At 37.0% G+C, this 19,332-nt stretch overlaps 1 protein-coding gene and 1 long non-coding RNA gene across 3 annotated transcripts in view; one reads left to right on the top strand and one right to left on the bottom strand.

Annotated features, from left to right (window-relative positions):
* LOC134205140 (protein TRC8 homolog) overlaps positions 1-17,246 on the bottom strand; it is a 92,847-nt gene extending 75,601 nt beyond the window's left edge. The window contains exon 1 of the mRNA XM_062680097.1: positions 16,457-17,246. Coding sequence (XP_062536081.1) covers positions 16,457-16,826 — 370 coding nt within the window. The 5' untranslated portion in view covers positions 16,827-17,246. The remainder of the gene's footprint in view (positions 1-16,456) is intronic.
* On the top strand, positions 9,580-12,663 carry LOC134205147 (uncharacterized). Of its 2 annotated transcripts, XR_009978070.1 has the most exons (5): positions 9,580-10,015; positions 10,097-10,384; positions 10,446-10,729; positions 11,196-11,486; positions 11,812-12,663. It is a non-coding gene; the product is annotated as an uncharacterized LOC134205147 (long non-coding RNA). The 2 variants fall into 2 exon arrangements; XR_009978069.1 differs by having other exon boundaries at positions 9,580-10,384.
* Positions 17,247-19,332: the final 2,086 nt, after the last annotated feature.

The following is a 19,332-nucleotide window of genomic DNA, read 5'->3' as shown; positions in this document are numbered from 1 at the left end:
ATTGGATTTTTCATGTATGGCTCAACATAGAAGTATATTGTCATTTTTTTTATATTTCTTCTAGTTACTTCCTACATCTTTCCTCTCCACTACTCTCAGCATTTCAAATTTATCATATATTTTATGAAAAAAAAATCCCAAAGCTCTACAAACTAAGACAACTAATAATTTAAAAGAAAAAAAAACCTGATCAACGTCATAACTATAATATTTTATTGTTTCTGAAAAAAGAAAAAATGTTAATATCACATATAATACATAAATATTGAACGATGCTTACCTTGCTACAAGTTACAATATGTTTTTTTTTAATAAAGAAACGTCAAAATTAATAAAAAAATAACAATAATCATTGCATTCATGTTATAACTTTTAACACAATACTATAGCTTTATTGTCATGCAATCAAGTATAGAACTAACCAGGCTCTTAATTATCAATCTTGCATCAGAATCTGAAAATTATCAATAATATTCTAAGTTCAACTCAGTTTACACTTTCTAACTCTTTACACAAGGCAGTCGCTGATCTTGGTAATGCAGTCATGGATAGAGCTTACCAGGCTCTTGAATATAAATCTTGCATCAAAATCAGAAAAAAATATCAACAAAATTCTCAGTTCAACTCAACTTTCTAACTCTTTACACAAGGCAGTCGCTGATCTTGGTCATGCAGTCATCGATAGAGCTTACCAGGCTTTTGAATATCAATCTTGCATCAAAATCAGAAAAGTATCAACAATATTCTCAGTTCAACTCAGTTTACACTTTCTAACTCTTTACACAAGGCAGTCGCTGATCTTGGTAATGCATTCATGATTAGGGCTTACCAGGCTCTTGAATATCAATCTTGCACAAAATGAGAAAAATAGCAACAAAATTCTCAGTTTACACTTTCTAACTCTATACACAAAACATTTATTGTTGATTTTGTTGCTCAGAGATTTAATTAGCTTAGATAGAATCCATTATTGTTACACGTCCTCACATAAACGCACCAACCCACTCGTAGGGTGGATTTTGTTACGTGTGATCCACCCGGATCGAACGTCTTCTTAGAGACGCACCAACCCACTCAGAGATTGGATTTCTTCCAAATGATCCTCAAGGATCAAACGTCCTCACAGAGACGCACCAACCAACTCGGAGGTTGAGTTAACTTGTATTCAACTGCTAATGGTATACATAAGGAATCATTTGATCATGGTATGCAGTCCGGATAGAGTTCACTAAGTTTCTACACATTAATCTTGCATCAAATTCAGAAATATATCAACAATATTCTCAGTTTACATTTTCTAACTCTTTACACAAGGCAGTCGCTGATCTTGGTCATGCAGTCATGATTAGGGCTTACCAGGCTCTTGAATATCATCAAATGCATCAAAATCAGAAAAGTATCAACAATATTCTCAGTTCAACTCAGTTTACACTTTCTAACTCTTTACACAAGACAGTCGCTGATCTTGGTCATGCAGTCATGGATAGAGCTTACCAGGCTTTTGAATATCAATCTTGCATCAAAATCAGAAAAGTATCGACAAAATTCTCAGTTCAAGTCAGTTTACAGTTTCTAACTCTTTACACAAGGCAGTCGCTGATTTTGGTCATGCAGTCATGATTAGGGCTTACCAGGCTCTTGAATATCAATCTTGCATCAAAATCAGAAAAGTATCAACAATATTCTCAGTTCAACTCAGTTTACACTTTCTAACTCTTTACACAAGGCAGTCGCTAATCTTGGTCATGCAGTCATGGACAGAGCTTACCAAGCTTTTGAATATCAATCTTGCATCAAAATCAGAAAAGTATCAACAAAATTCTCAGTTCAACTCAGTTTACACTTTTTAACTCTGCACACAAGGCAGTTGCTGATCTTGGTCATGCAGTCATGGATAGAGCTTACCAGGCTTTTGAATGTCAATCTTGCATCAAAATCAGAAAAATATCAACAAAATTTTCAGTTCGACTCAGTTTACACTTTCTAATTTTGTACACAAGGCAGTCGCTGATCTTGGTCATGCAGTCATGGATAGAGCTTACCAAGCTTTTGAATGTCATTCTTGCATCAAAATCAGAAAAATATCAACAAAATTCTCAGTTCGACTTAGTTTACACTTTCTAATTTTGTACACAAGGCAGTCGCTGATCTTGGTCATGCAGTCATGGATAGAGCTTATAAGGCTTTTGAATATCAATCGTGCATCAAAATCAGAAAAATATCAATAAAATTCTCAGTTTACACTTTCAACTCTATACACAAACCATTTATTGTTGATTTTGTTGCTCAGAGATTTAATTAGCTTAGATAGAATCCATTCTTGTTAAACGTCCTCACATAGACGCACCAACCCACTCGTAGGGTGGATATTGTTACGTGTGATCCACCCGGATCGAACGTCCACTCAGAGACGCACCAAACCACTCAGAGTTTGGATTTCTCTCACATGATCCACCCGGATCGAACGTCCTCTTAGAGACGCACCAACCCACTCAGAGATTGGATTTCTTCCATATGATCCTCACGGATCGGATCAAACGTCCTCACAGAGACGCACCAACCAACTCGGAAGTTGAATTAACTTGTATTTAACTGCTAATGCTATACATTAGGAATCATTTGATCACGGCATGCAGTCTGGATAGAATTCACTAAGTTTCTACACATTAATCTTGCATCAAAATCAGAATTATATCAACAATATTTTCAGTTTACATTTTCTAACTCTTTACACAAGGCAGTCGCTGATCTTGGTCATGCAGTCATGGATAGGGCTTACCAGGCTTTTGAATATCAATCTTGCGTCAAAATCAGAAAAGTGTCGACAAAATTCTCAGTTCAACTCAGTTTACACTTTCTAACTCTTTACACAAGGCAGTCGCTGATCTTGGTCATGCAGTCATGGGCTTACCAGGCTTTTGAATGTCAATCTTGCATCAAAATCAGAAAAATATCAACAAAATTTTCAGTTCGACTCAGTTTACACTTTCTAATTTTGTACACAAGGCAGTCGCTGATCTTGGTCATGCAGTCATGGATAGAGCTTACCAAGCTTTTGAATGTCATTCTTGCATCAAAATCAGAAAAATATCAACAAAATTCTCAGTTCGACTCAGTTTACACTTTCTAATTTTGTACACAAGGCAGTCGCTGATCTTGGTCATGCAGTCATGGATAGAGCTTATAAGGCTTTTGAATATCAATCGTGCATCAAAATCAGAAAAATATCAATAAAATTCTCAGTTTACACTTTCAACTCTATACACAAACCATTTATTGTTGATTTTGTTGCTCAGAGATTTAATTAGCTTAGATAGAATCCATTCTTGTTAAACGTCCTCACATAGACGCACCAACCCACTCGTAGGGTGGATATTGTTACGTGTGATCCACCCGGATCGAACGTCCACTCAGAGACGCACCAAACCACTCAGAGTTTGGATTTCTCTCACATGATCCACCCGGATCGAACGTCCTCTTAGAGACGCACCAACCCACTCAGAGATTGGATTTCTTCCATATGATCCTCACGGATCGGATCAAACGTCCTCACAGAGACGCACCAACCAACTCGGAAGTTGAATTAACTTGTATTTAACTGCTAATGCTATACATTAGGAATCATTTGATCACGGCATGCAGTCTGGATAGAATTCACTAAGTTTCTACACATTAATCTTGCATCAAAATCAGAATTATATCAACAATATTTTCAGTTTACATTTTCTAACTCTTTACACAAGGCAGTCGCTGATCTTGGTCATGCAGTCATGGATAGGGCTTACCAGGCTTTTGAATATCAATCTTGCGTCAAAATCAGAAAAGTGTCGACAAAATTCTCAGTTCAACTCAGTTTACACTTTCTAACTCTTTACACAAGGCAGTCGCTGATCTTGGTCATGCAGTCATGGGCTTACCAGGCTTTTGAATATCAATCTTGCATCAAAATCAGAAAAGTATCAACAATATTCTCAGTTCAACTCAGTTTACACTTTCTAACTCTTTACACCAGGCAGTCGCTGATCTTGGTCATGCAGTCATGGATAGAGCTTACCAAGCTTTTGAATGTCAATCTTGCATCAAAATCAGAAAAATATCAACAAAATTCTCAGTTCGACTCAGTTTACACTTTCTAATTTTGTACACAAGGCAGTCGCTGATCTTGGTCATGCAGTCATGGATAGAGCTTATAAGGCTTTTGAATATCAATCGTGCATCAAAATCAGAAAAATATCAATAAAATTCTCAGTTTACACTCTCTAACTCTATACACAAACCATTTATTGTTGATTTTGTTGCTCAGAGATTTAATTAGCTTAGATAGAATCCATTCTTGTTAAACGTCCTGACATAGACGCACCAACCCACTCGTAGGGTGGATTTTGTTACGTGTGATCCACCCGGATCGAACGTCCACTCAGAGACGCACCAAACCACTCAGAGTTTGGATTTCTCTCACATGATCCACCCGGATCGAACGTCTTCTTAGAGACGCACCAACCCACTCAGAGATTGGATTTCTTCCAAATGATCCTCAAGGATCAAACGTCCTCAAAGAGACGCACCAACCAACTCGGAGGTTGAATTAACTTGTATTCAACTGCTAATGGTATACATAAGCAATCATTTGATCATGTTATGCAGTCTGGATAGAGTTCACTAAGTTTCTACACATTATTCTTGCATCAAAATCAGAAATATATCAACAATTTTCTCAGTTTACATTTTCTAACTCTTTACACAAGGCAGTCGCTGATCTTGGTCATGCAGTCATGGATAGACCTTACCAGGCTCTTGAATATCAATCTTGCATCAAAATCAGAAAAGTATTAACAAAATTCTCAGTTCAACTCAGTTTACACTTTCTAACTCTTTACACAAGGCAGTCGCTGATCTTGGTCATGCAGTCATGGATAGGGCTTACCAGGCTTTTAAATATCAATCTTGCATCAAAATCAGAAAAGTATCAACAAAATTCTCAGTTCAACTCAGTTTACACTTTCTAACTCTTTACACAAGGCAGTCGCTGATCTTGGTCATGCAGTCATGGATAGAGCTTACCGGGCTCTTGAATATCAATCTTGCATCAAAATCAGAAAAGTATTAACAAAATTCTCAGTTCAACTCAGTTTACACTTTCTAACTCTGTACACAAGGCAGTCGCTGATCTTGGTCATGCAGTCATGGATAGAGCTTACCAGGCTTTTGAATATCAATCTTGCATCAAAATCAGAAAAGTATCAACGAAATTCTCAATTCAACTCAGTTTACACTTTCTAACTCTTTACAAAAGGCAGTCGCTGATCTTGGTCATGCAGTCATGGATAGAGCTTACCAGGCTTTTGAATATCAATCTTGCATCAAAATCAGAAAAGTATCGACAAAATTCTCATTTCAACTCAGTTTACACTTTCTAACTCTTTACACAAGGCAGTCGCTGATCTTGGTCATGCAGTAATGGATAGAGCTTACCAGGCTTTTGAATATCAATCTTGCATCAAAATCAGAAAAGTATCAACAATATTCTCAGTTCAACTCAGTTTACACTTTCTAACTCTTTACACAAGGCAGTCGCTGATCTTGGTCATGCAGTCATGGACAGAGCTTACCAGGCTTTTCAATATCAATCAAGCATCAAAATCAGAAAAGTATCAACAAAATTCTCAATTCAACTCAGTTTACACTTTCTAACTCTTTACACAAGGCAGTCGCTGATCTTGGTCATGCAGTCATGGATAGAGCTTACCAGGCTTTTGAATATCAATCTTGCATCAAAATCAGAAAAATATCAACAAAATTTTCAGTTCGACTCAGTTTACACTTTCTAACTCTTTACACAAGGCAGTCGCTGATCTTGGTCATGCAGTCATGGATAGAGCCTTCCAGGCTTTTGAATATCAATCTTGCATCAAAATCAGAAAATTATCAACAAAATTCTCAGTTCAACTCAGTTTACACTTTCTAACTCTTTACACAAGGCAGTCGCTGATCTTGGTCATGCAGTCATGGATAGAGCTTACCAGGCTTTTGAATATCAATCTTGCATCAAAATCAGAAAAATATCAACAAAATTTTCAGTTCGACTCAGTTTACACTTTCTAATTTTGTACACAAGGCAGTCGCTGATCTTGGTCATGCAGTCATGGATAGAGGTTATAAGGCTTTTGAATATCAATCGTGCATCAAAATCAGAAAAATATCATCAAAATTCTCATTTACACTTTCTAACTCTATACACAAACCATTTCTTGTTGATTTGTTGCTCAGAGATTTAATTAGCTTAGATAGAATCCATTCTTGTTAAACGTCCTCCCTCACATAGACGCACCAACCCACTCGTAGGGTGGATTTTGTTACGTGTGATCCACCCGGATCGAACGTCCACTCAGAGACGCACCAAACCACTCAGAGTTTGGATTTCTCTCACATGATCCACCCGGATCGAACGCCTTCTTAGAGACGCACCAACCCACTCAGAGATTGGATTTCTTCCAAATGATCCTCAAGGATCAAACGTCCTCACAGAGACGCACCAACCAACTCGGAGGTTGAATTAACTTGTATTCAACTTCTAATGGTATACATGAGGAATCATTTGATCATGGTATGCAGTCTGGATACCCGAGCAGCACAAGTCAGACATAAATGGTTGCAGCAACTTGATTGTGACCAAATCTGGTCACATATGAGTTGCAGTAACCTACGTGGTACATGTGTGCTGCTAGGGTAGAGTTCAGTATGTTTCTACACATTAATCTTGCATCAAATTCAGAAATATATCAACAATATTCTCAGTTTACATTTTCTAACTCTTTACACAAGGCAGTCGCTGATCTTGGTCATGCAGTCATGGATAGAGCTTACCAGGCTCTTGAATATCAATCTTGAATCAAAATCAGAAAAGTATTAACAAAATTCTCAGTTCAACTCAGTTTACACTTTCTAACTCTTTACACAAGGCAGTCGCTGATCTTGGTCATGCAGTCATGCTTAGGGCTTACCAGGCTCTTGAATATCAATCTTGCATCAAAATCAGAAAAATATCAACAAAATTCTCAGTTCAACTCAGTTTACACTTTCTTACTCTTTACACAAGGCAGTCGCTGATCTTGGTCATGCAGTCATGGATAGAGCTTACCAGGCTTTTGAATATCAATCTTGCATCAAAATCAGAAAAGTATTAACAAAATTCTCAGTTCAACTCAGTTTACACTTTCTAACTCTGTACACAAGGCAGTCGCTGATCTTGGTCATGCAGTCATGGATAGAGCTTACCAGACTTTTGAATATCAATCTTGCATCAAAATCAGAAAAGTATCAACGAAATTCTCAATTCAACTCAGTTTACACTTTCTAACTCTTTACACAAGGCAGTCACTGATCTTGGTCATGCAGTCATGGACAGAGCTTACCAGGCTTTTGAATATCAATCTTGCATCAAAATCAGAAAAGTATCAACAATATTCTCAGTTCAACTCAGTTTACACTTTCTAACTCTTTACACAAGGCAGTCACTGATCTTGGTCATGCAGTCATGGATAAAGCTTACCAGGCTTTTGAATATCAATCTTGCATCAAAATCAGAAAAGTATCAACAATATTCTCAGTTCAACTCAGTTTACACTTTCTAACTCTGTACACAAGGAAGTCGCTGAACTTGGTCATGCAGTCATGGATAGAGCTTACCAGACTTTTGAATATCAATCTTGCATCAAAATCAGAATAGTATCAACGAAATTCTCAATTCAACTCAGTTTACACTTTCTAACTCTTTACACAAGGCAGTCACTGATCTTGGTCATGCAGTCATAAACAGAGCTTACCAGGCTTTTGAATATCAATCTTGCATCAAAATCAGAAAAATATCAACAAAATTCTCAGTTTACACTTTCAAACTCTATACACAAACCATTATTGTTGATTTTGTTGCTCAGAGATTTAATTAGCTTAGATAGAATCCATTCTTGTTAAACGTCCTCACATAGACGCACCAACCCACTCGTAGGGTGGATTTTGTTACGTGTGATCCACCCGGATCGAACGTCCACTCAGAGACGCACCAAAGCACTCAGAGTTTGGATTTCTCTCACATGATCCACCCGGATCGAACGTCCTCTTAGAGACGCACCAACCCACTCAGAGATTGGATTTCTTCCATATGATCCTCACGGATCGAACGTCCTCACAGAGACGCACCAACCAACTCGGAAGTTGAATTAACTCTGAAGTTGAATCCATTCTTGTTAAACGTCCTCACATATCTCTCACGTCCTCTCAGGGACGCACCTACCCACTCAGAGATAGGATTTCTGTAATATGATCTGTTCTCACCAATCGATTATATTTGGGCAGTACTATTGCAAAAATAATATAATTAAGACACATATGTTCTATATTACAGTTGTGATTCAATAATTTTAAAAACAAAAAAATGCGGTAAATTGCGGTCTCCAACTGCCCTCCGATTTAGGCTATGTTCAATGATAATCCTTACCAACCCTGTACTGCGCGTCCATTTACAAAACATGACACACTTATCCAAATGAAAATACAAGTGTATTGCAACTTCAAAAATAACATAATAAGAATCATTACAAATCGCGAAATAATGAATCGCTTTTTATTATGCATCTCGAGATAAAATAGAATACTGCGGCTTCCTGCTGGTTACTTCTCAGGTAATCGCAGCGGTCACTAAACACAACAGAGTCAATGAAAATCTCACCCACCATATGCACTTGCCATGATAAACACTCTCCACGTACTCAGTGACTCCGGTTGCCTCTCACTAATACAATCGAACACTGTCATTTCGCGAAAAGCATGTGGTTTTGTTTTGAGCGGAAAAATTCTGCCTATCTTTCAACACGGTGGCTACCTTGACGTTTACCTTCGCAGTCGAGCCTGCGAGTGTAAGACCGCCGCAGCATTCTAGAAAAAGATAAGCGCGACAATACTTATTTCTGATTATTTTCTAAATTCAAGAATACCAATTCGATAACTATTCTTGTACCGCCTGATGTTTAACTTTCAGTATTGGCTACCAACTCGACAACTATTCAAAACGGAAAATCGAACGAAAAACAAAACACGACTTGCCAAAATATCATGGTTTCTCCTGGCGTGACACAATAAAATAAATTAATAAATATCAACTTACGTGTATCATCGAATGTCGCATAAACTTAACTTCGCTGAAAAATGTGCGAAAGCATCAAATGGAATATGGATGATATGGGCAGTGCATCTATTTTCACTGCTGCACCAATTTCACCACTTCCACAAAAAATCACAAAATGGCACGTCAACAGGGAGCGCACAACTTCTACCGACCATGCCATTGTCGGGGTTTCATTTCATATACACTAAAACACCAAACTCAAAATCACATTCTTTTCTTTAAATTTGTTTTTTTATTGTAGGCTTCCATTTTTTTCAAATTCGTATTTTTTTTATTTCACTTTTTTTACACCCGTCCGTTCTCAACACTAATCGTCACAAAACTGAGGCTCTCGTATTCCCTGCATGATGAAATGGAGCACCTCTCCGCTCTCCGCTCAGTTATGTATCTTAACCCGGATAAAAATAAACCATAAGTGCCATGGTGTAAACTGTAAAAAAACAATACAATTTATAAGTAACAATAAAACTTATTGTTTTTGTATTGTATGATTTTCTAAACGAAGAATCCTGTCTATTGTATTTACAATAAAATAACAATAATTTATATTCCTTCAATGATGTTTATTGTTCATACCACGAATTTACAGATTTTCTTGTTGTTGTGAAATTCAATAGCGATTGGTTTTGCATTTGGGCTTTTCTTCTCACAGAAATTTATGCGCTTTCTAATAGTGGAGCGTGGAGCTCTTTATGAATATTTGAAAAAGCTCGAGAAGTATTATTCCTCAAACAGAAGCTAAAAAACAGGTATATTTTTCGCTGACAACGTCACTGGATTGATAGTCGCTGACACTGGCAAATGAAAGGTCCCGATACATGACAGAAAATACAGGTAAGAATATTCTCCAGAATACCGGCAAAATTGTTTAGTTTTACAACTTAATAATGTATAAGATTTCTCATACATTTTCAGATATTTCCAATACCGTTTACCAGATAATGAGAATCCTGCTGGCACCTGATAAATTATTTGTTTTGACCTCGGTTTTGGCTTCAAAAAGGACGCGCGAGAATTGAAATCCAAATAAATATAAATCTAACAAACATTTTTCCATTGAGATTTACGAATATAAATATCCCACTTTGATTATTTTTCAATCACCGTGTGAGTGGCCTCGGTTGTGGTGTCAGTTATTCACCAGCGTGAAGCATTCATGACTCGAAATATTCAAGAAAATCTTCTTGTAATTCCTAACAGAAGGTAAGTTGAAGTGAAATAATTTGAATAATACAGCCCTGAAACTGTTTATAAATGTTTACAGATGCAGAATAATAGTGCAATTTGATTGATTCGACGGCAGCTGGTGATCGAGCTCCAGCAGAAACCCCAACAGATATTGTAAGCTGGTTAGGTTGCAACTTAAGTTTATGTACGTTGCCAAAGAATTCGGATTCACAGCCAGCAGAAACAACTACATTAATGGCAGCCGCCGAAAGGATTGCGCCCTCGAAAAACTGTGTATCGACCAATCTGCACTTTCCGGAAATGGAAGGGACCCAGAACAGAGGCAATTTTGACATCATACAACTCTCTGCAAAATCACTTGTAAGTTTTTTAATGTTGATATTCCATTAAATCAGGGTACTAAGATCATCTCTTCACTTTTTTTTTCATTTTCTGTTTTTTCTTAATTTACACTGGGTCGCTTTTTACGCGGATCATTTTAGGCGCCTATCTTTACGCGGACTTTAAGATTTATGCGAATTTCTACCAAGTTTTTAAACGCGATTTTTGAAGAGAACACGTGAAAACCGATTTTTGATGAAGTCTTTTTTTACTCCGGTTTTTGAAAACCGACTTCAGTGTACTTTCTTACGTAATTATGTTGTTCTCCTTTTGAGTTTTTCATTATTGCTTTTTATTCGTCTGTATTTTGTTTTTTTTTTATCGTTATTATTCTCAGGTTATTATATATTTTTCTACCATCTTTAGGTGTCTGGTAATAAATGTCAAAATGCCTTTGAATATACTTTTTAACATTAAACTATATTTCTCAATTCATTGATTGTAGGCCGGGATCGGCTGGAACCAGTTCGTCGTTGCTTATCTTACTCAGAATGTATAAGTGAACGCTTTCAATGCTGTACGCCTGTGAATTCCGAGAGACGGTCAACATGTTCAATACGGTCCTCCAGGAGGCCAGCGATTCAGTCAAGAAGGTGCAGAACTGAATAGGTCAAAGAAGTCGTTCACTGAACCGTGCCAAATTGGTACAACCGTCGTCGAGGAATAAAAGGAAGGCAAACCGCAAACGAATTGGCCGAATCAGGAGGACGGTCACCTGTGGTAGAACCAAAAAATGGTAAGTGAAAATATGGTTTTACGTTTGCAATGTTCCTAGTAGGTTTTTTTTTTGTTGTCCATGTTCGTAATCTACCTTAAGAATCAACAAAAATGTTTTCTTAATAGTTACATCAACTGACCAAATTGATTCTACTAAGTCCGTCGTATTTTATTTGTACCAAAACGTCCAAAGTTTAAGGGAGACAGTACATGTATACTAAGAATACCAAAAAGCGGGGAGGGGGTCCAAAAATCTAAAAAATTAGTAGACGCATTCATTGAATCGCTCCTTATCCTTCAATGTGCTTCAATGCTAAAATTCATTAAAGTTTTTCCTTTCATAGGTCGGCAAGTGTATGTCCAGGAACCAATTTAAAAAAAGAAAAAAGGGAGACGCGATGAACTAGCCCGAAACTATAGTAGTTTAAGCGGATGTGTACTCCACCTTCGGTGGAAACTACATTGCTTCACTAAATAATAGCAATTACCTAATCGCATTAGTGTTGTGAATCAAACTTTTCAACCAAATGGTGCAGCGGCAAGTAGGTGGTAAGTAGGTGGAATTAGAGTGTATACACTACTAAAAATCCACACATATTTATTGGCAAAAATCCATAGATTTAATTTATGATGTATATCAGCGCACACATAACCATTCTCCACGCGAACTACTTATAAACTATATATCCAAATAAAATTTATGTGTGGTCTCCAAATAGCAATTATTTAATTTATGTGTGGTTCTAAATCGATTATATTAGGGTGGAGCTATTGCAAAAATTTATAACGGCGACACATATATCTTATATAGATATTTTTGGCAGTGTAGGAACTGGAACTGTGGATGAGGACAAGGAAAATGAGATGAGGTAGGAAGATTGCTGGATAAACACAAGTTACATGATAGCAAGGTTTAGCATGGAGAACTTTATTTCCAAGATGATCTAGTATGTTCCACAGATTATTAATCTTGTAATAAAACGATATTTATATATTTTTTCAATCATAGTTTTTGAACAGAACTTAAGTGCATGTTTGTCCATATTACTACCATTGTCAATTTAAAAAGTAGAACGTATATGAGTAAAAATAATATACGACATTATATTTATTTTTTGACGTTATGTAATTTGTTATTGAACCCTTATGAGTTGTACTTATATTTGTAATTAAGTAAATATATATTTAAAGTTGTGAAAAACAAATTGTGATTTGAGGAAATAAAATAATTATTTCAGTATAAATCATATCCTAGTTTACTGTATTTTAATTGAATGACAATTCAAAATCAATAAAAAAAGAACAGTTGTTTTTATTGTTCTGCAATTTATTAACAATAAGTCCTTTTAATATGAAAAACAATTGATAAACAATAAATTCAATTGTTTAGTTTAAAAAAATGTAACAATATCAGAACAATAGAAATAATTGTTTTGGGTTTCAAAATGTATGAGAAAAAAATGATTTTTCTACTGTTACGGTAACTAACAACCGTATGATTCTATTGTAAAAGTCCCAAAAACAATAAATTTTATGGTGCTGCACAATATATTGTATTGTAATTTTATTGTGAAGATCACATCACTTTTTATTGTAATTTTAATGTATTCTTTCTTATGGTAACAAAAAAAGTTATTGTTTTTTTATGGTATTTTTTATTCGGGAAGCTCTCGAATACGAGTCACGGCGTGCGCTACGCTATTGAAATACTTTAACATTAATATTATCAACATAGCATATCGTTTAGACACTAAATTATTGGATTTTTCATGTACGGCTCAACATAGAAGTATATTGTCATTTTTTTTATATTTCTTCTAGTTACTTCCTACAAGTGCGAGATTTCTCTTGTTTCGGACTGCAGAACGATGACGCGATCGGCCGAAATATTTGTTCTGCATTTCGCGGCCGGTAATAAAAATCAGTTCAGTGCGAGATTTCTCTTGTTTCGGACTGCAGAACGATGACGCGATCGGCCGAAATATTTGTTCTGCATTTCGCGGCCGGTAATAAAAATCAGTTTAGTGCGAGATTTCTCTTGTTTCGGACTGCAGAACGATGACGCGATCGGCCGAAATATTTGTTCTGCATTTCGCGGCCGGTAATAAAAATCAGTTCAGTGCGAGATTTCTCTTGTTTCGGACTGCAGAACGATGACGCGATCGGCCGAAATATTTGTTCTGCATTGCACTTCCGGTAATAAAAATCAGTTCAGTGCGAGATTTCTCTTGTTTCGGACTGCAGAACGATCGCGCGATCGGCCGAAATATTTGATCTGCATTGCGCGGCCGGTAATAAGAGTAGCTATCGAACAAGTAAGTGCAGTGCGTGTTTTAGTCGTCGGGAAAAAAAAGTATTTTGTGTTCGGTGGCTCATGCGCATGTCGCGCGCGGTCGGAGAAAGCGAGTTCTTCAATAGTTTGCTGTAGCCATCTAACAAGTGAGTACAGAGTGCTGCGCTTCCGTGCGGTCGTCCAAAACGCGAATCTCCTTAGCTTTCATATGCCACCGGGCGTGCATGTTTTTTTTATCTTTTAACTCGTATTAGTGTCATTTCCCATCCCATAGATCGCATCGCTTACCAAAGTGAATCCAGATAAATTATCCTTTGTAACTAAGACGATATCCTATCCCAAGACAATCGTGGAGATGCAGAGGTATACTCGGTCTCTAGTAGCAACGAGAGTCGGACTAACAATCCTTCCATTCCTATATGACCGCAAGGACGTGGCCGGCGCCGTTATTGACTTTTAATATTTGAGCTCCCGAAACGTGTACATTGAGAATGGGTAGCTAATCCCAAGCCCCATTCATTGTGTTCTCTGTACAATTTCGCAAGTTCAGTCAATCACGGAGTAGCAACTACGAATTGTGCGGTCATAATGCTCATGCTCATGCTCATGCATACATCTTTTATGGCAAAAAAACATTATCTGCATCATTGGTTTGCCATTTTAACTCTGGTGTAACTTTTGACAAGGGCCTAAGCAAAAACACCTTGAACACGTTCAAAAAAATATAACTTGAAAATGGCTTGTCCAATCATTCTGGTGTCTTTGGCAAAGTTTTAGATAATCAATGGGGCTATGTGAACAAAATATACACCGTGAAAAAAATGTTCAAACATTAAAAATAAAACTTAAAAATAGATTTTCTCAAAAACGAATTTTTCAATTTTTTTTTTGAAATGTTGTAGTAAATATTATATGTATTTTTTTGCACTATGGGTTATGATGGAGATGATGGACAAAAAAGTTATATTTTTTTTAAATTAATTTATTTTTTCAAAAACGGTTGAAACATTATTTTTACGTTTTTGTCAATTTGATTTTATGAAAGTACGTTAAATTTCCAATGGAAAAGGTATACATCAATTTTGTAGCCGTTTCTGAGATACAACGGTTTGAAGATAAAAAACACCGATTTTTTAAATTTCCGGTCTTATTTAATGTTTTTCGACTACCCGTACCGCTGGGTAGACACCTTGGTGTGTTACGGGGTAAGATCTACCACGGTTACATTGCCAGCTACAGGCAAATCCTGACCAACGAATACTTACCTTCCTCATTATCCAACTCCGTGGTATTTATGAGGGTGTCGCTAAGTCGGTGGCCTCTCGTTAAGTAAGTACCACATCAACACTTCCTTCCTCTCCCTAGTTACGGTGAAGATGGGCGTGGCCAGGAGTAGTAATCCTCATGCTTTTGTTATTTTTGTTTAAGACTGGAATCAAGGACCACTCCCCTTCTTGATTTCTGATAGCTTTCTAGATAAGGATCTCAAAAGTAAAACATGAGTATCACTAGTGTCCAATCTACGAATTACACACAGTGAACAATGTCAGCTGGGAAGCAATAGCTGCCCTTTTTATTTTGGACAGTGCAACATATTTTGGACACCCCAATTTACCCATTCAGGACTCCCCCAATTTAATCTGGTAATAGTGAGCCGAAGCAAAGTATCTTCATTTCATTAGCATGTATCAAAAAGTAGATTTTTCGTTTTTTGTTCACAATTTACATGTAAACGTATTGCGTGTGTTCTGAAATTTTCAACAATGCATGTCTTGAAACATTATAAGGCTCGCCTTCTGAATTATTATAATTATTATTATAGTCTGCGTACTGAGCTTTACTCCTAAGCGGTTCTTAACATTTAAACCGGCCTTAACGTATGTTTGACCGTGACCGTTTATAAATAAATTAATTTTAGAAGTTGACCAAAATATGATACAGACATTTGTAGACAACAAACAGTCCTATTGGATACAGCACAGTCATGTTTGACACCAAGATAACATTTTATCGCACCCTTGGCATGACTTATCATTTTTTTGCGATTAACCGTCTTCTGAAATTGAAAACAAGAAAAACTTTGGTGATACCTTTCTCGTCTAGCAATTGATCCAGTAAAAGCATCAGTTTATTGCAATGCAGCACTTCTAGAAACGGCCAATACAAAATATCAGGTATCCTAGGCAAAAAATGTAAAGAATTCACGTGATTATTCTCAATAATACAAATTTATTATTATTATTTTGATATTTATTAATTCCTCATAACAATAAAAAAGGAAAACTATTCGGATCAAGTTATGCATCTAATTCACAGTATTCGGAATAGAACGCAACAAGTTAATAAAGGCAAGTTTAAATATTTACATTGAAGCTTTGCATTAGCCGTCAGCCAAAGAATGGGAAACAAACAAAACGTCTGATCTATCTTGCTATCAACCAACTGTACCAAAGCTACGACTGCTGTCACACAATTACATTGCACAAAATTCTCCTTGAATCGTTTTTGTCTACCCATTTGATTCGTAAAAAAATATTACGAGGAAAAACAAGTTTTGGAATGCTCTGAAAATCCATTTGCAGCTAACGGAAAGGTTCCATAGATCAAAGTTTTGAATCGAAACCTGCACGCTGCTACGTAGCAGCACGACCTTGAAAGCAGTTAAATGTTTTTTTATCATCTAAAAAGCTACTCACCGAAAAGGCACAGCAGAAATTTGATCGTCGTAAGCGAGAGGAGTTTATAAAACTCGATATCATCCCTGCGGGAATCGTCCAGGTTTGGGCCCCCGATGTCGGGGCTGACGGTGCCTGCTAGAAAATCCGCTGCAGCTGCCGTGGCCGCCTTCAGTGTGGCATTTAGGGTCGCATTGACCAACGATTCCGCCACAGGTTCCACCATGGCAGCCGACGAAGTGGCCTGCGAAGCAGTGTTTACGGCCGACGACGCAGGAGACGAATTCGGCAATCCCATGCTGATTTTCAGGATCTCGTCGATGATGAATAGACTCGGGACTCGCATTATTACGTCCACCAGTCCAAGAACCTTGGTGCGGACCACCGACATTCTGACTCACTTTCGAAAAGCTTCAGGAAGAATCAAACCTCCTGACAGCCGCTTTAATCTTCAGGGCCACGACACTTTATTGTACACTCTTCGCACTGCTGCTCCGACTCCCCGTCCCTTCCCCAATGATTCTACACGATTAGAGGTTTTCTTATATTTTTCTTTCAACCGAGATAGTAGATCGGAAAAAAATAACTTTCACATTTGCACCTTTGGAACCATTTTTTTGTGCGCGCAGCATTCAACTTCGATAGGCTTCTGCGAAGCCTAGCGCACTCTTTTCTCGCTGCTAATCCAACTCCGATGGAAGGTCACTATTATCCCGTACTGTGAGTAGAATTATTTTCGTTCGGCCTGAAGTTTTTACTTTTCTGTAATTCTTGTCCCGTCTCCTAAAAAGTTCGAAATCGGACTGAGAGAACGAGAAGCAAATAGTAAAAAGAAGATTTTGACGTTTGTGCTTTATTTGAAATTTTCGATTGTGTGCGTGAGATATTTACGCGGCCTTTTCATGTCACTTTTCCCTTTTCCGTCACAGGTACACGGTTAGTTGAAAATAATTTATTTAAGAAAATTATTTAAATTTAAATTCACTTTAGGGTCTGTTCAAATATTACGTAACGCGAAAAACGTTGTTTTTAAGAACCCCCCACCCCCTCGTAACAATCTGTAACAAAATTTAGAACTACCCCCACCCCTATGCGTAACGCGTAACAAATACATTTTTTTTGAAAAAATCTTGTTTTTGGTAGAATTTGAACCACGATACAATAAATTATTATTTTTTGTGTATTTTATGCTATTTTGACGACAATAACTATTTTTTGAAAACTTTAAATATTTTTTCTCAATAAGGCAAAGACAAAGGTGTTGTTTGAACGAGATGGCGCCACAACATTTAAAGTAAAATGAATTTCCTTGTATGGACAAATCATCCGTTCTCATCAACTACGCATCGCATCAATATGAAACCTAGGTCAAAAAGCAACAAATAATTTTTAGATTTTTTGTTCCCACGGCTTGTTTTACAGTTCTAAACAATAAAAGAGATTTCATTGTACCTCCATACTAAATTCTAGCTGTATACTTTCGATTTCATCAAGACTGTTCTCCACCTCGTGTGTGTGGAAGGAACATTGAAAGCTTACGATATCGAACAGCAGATGTCACTAGTGTATATGCAATATTACATTGATACAAACACACAGCAACACCACCTGTCGCCTGATAATGGAAATATTGTAATTATACCATCAGGTGTAGTGGCTGTTGTTAAAATATTTAGGAAGGGCCTCAAGCGGAATTTTTGCTAGAATGCAACTGACGATCTCCTATTGTTACGCGTAACAATTTCTCGAAGGACCCCCACCCCCTATATTTTGCGTAACAAATCGTAACAAAAATAAAACAACCCCCCACCCCCTATTGCGTTACGTAATATTTGAACAGACCCTTAGGTCTGTCTCAATTGGATAATTAAACTGAAATTAAACTTTAAAGTGACATTTCAATAATTATCGAATAACCCTGCTAGCAGAGCAAGATTACTTTTGACAGATATCGAATCATTTTCCATCGATGTCCTATTGGAATTGCTGGGTAGCACCAGCCATTCTTGTAACGGGGTGATTTTTTAATTTTCGAACTGTCACTTTAAAGTTTAATTCTCCAAATGAGACAGACCCTTAAAAGTTACAGCTCAATAATTATCGAATAGTTTCCCCTTTCTGTACTTTGATTGCTGTAAAGAGCAAGATTTGAGCACGATGCGTGCACATGGGGTTGCTCCGGTTGCTCAGCCCAATAACCAAAATTCGAGTAGATTCAATAATCTCAATATTTAGAGTTGAACTATAGATAGTGGAATATATAGATGAGCGAAGATAAATCCTCTGTCTCCAAACGAACTATCAAACGTGTCTCCAAACGAGCATGACGTCACGATTTCAATGGAAATGTTAAGGGGTGTGACGTCATATGCGCATGTGCACGGTCAAAAAAAGCGACTCAGCCATGCTTTCGCTCATCTATAGATTCTACTATCTATAAGTTGAACAAAGCCCACTTTGGGTAAAATAATCTCAGTTTTGGGTAAATTGTTTGCATGTGAACACACTGGTTTGGGAATTACTGATTACGGACAGATAAATCAACCCAAAATTTTAGTTCAATATATACGTACTGATGAGAATATAGTAGGAAAACTTTACCCAAATTTAGGTTGTTCCCCATTTCTTTCACATGATTGTTGTCAAAACCAGGGCAAGATGCAAACACTTCAACGGGGTTGCTGAGCCCAATAACCCAAATTTGAATAAATTCAATATTCTCAATTTTGAATTGATATTACATAAATGGACATGAAAATAACATGGTGGAAATAAATCAAATTTGGCTATTATTTATTAACCTCGTTTTAAGTGTGTAGAGAGAATCTAAATTAATTTTGAGTTGTTTTATCCAACCGTGTTAAATTTGGCGAATGGTACACCGTTAGAAAAAAGTT

Source organism: Armigeres subalbatus, chromosome 1, assembly GCF_024139115.2.
Source record: "Armigeres subalbatus isolate Guangzhou_Male chromosome 1, GZ_Asu_2, whole genome shotgun sequence".
Classification (NCBI taxonomy): Eukaryota; Metazoa; Arthropoda; class Insecta; order Diptera; family Culicidae; genus Armigeres; species Armigeres subalbatus.
This window is presented reverse-complemented; position numbering and strand designations above follow the sequence as displayed.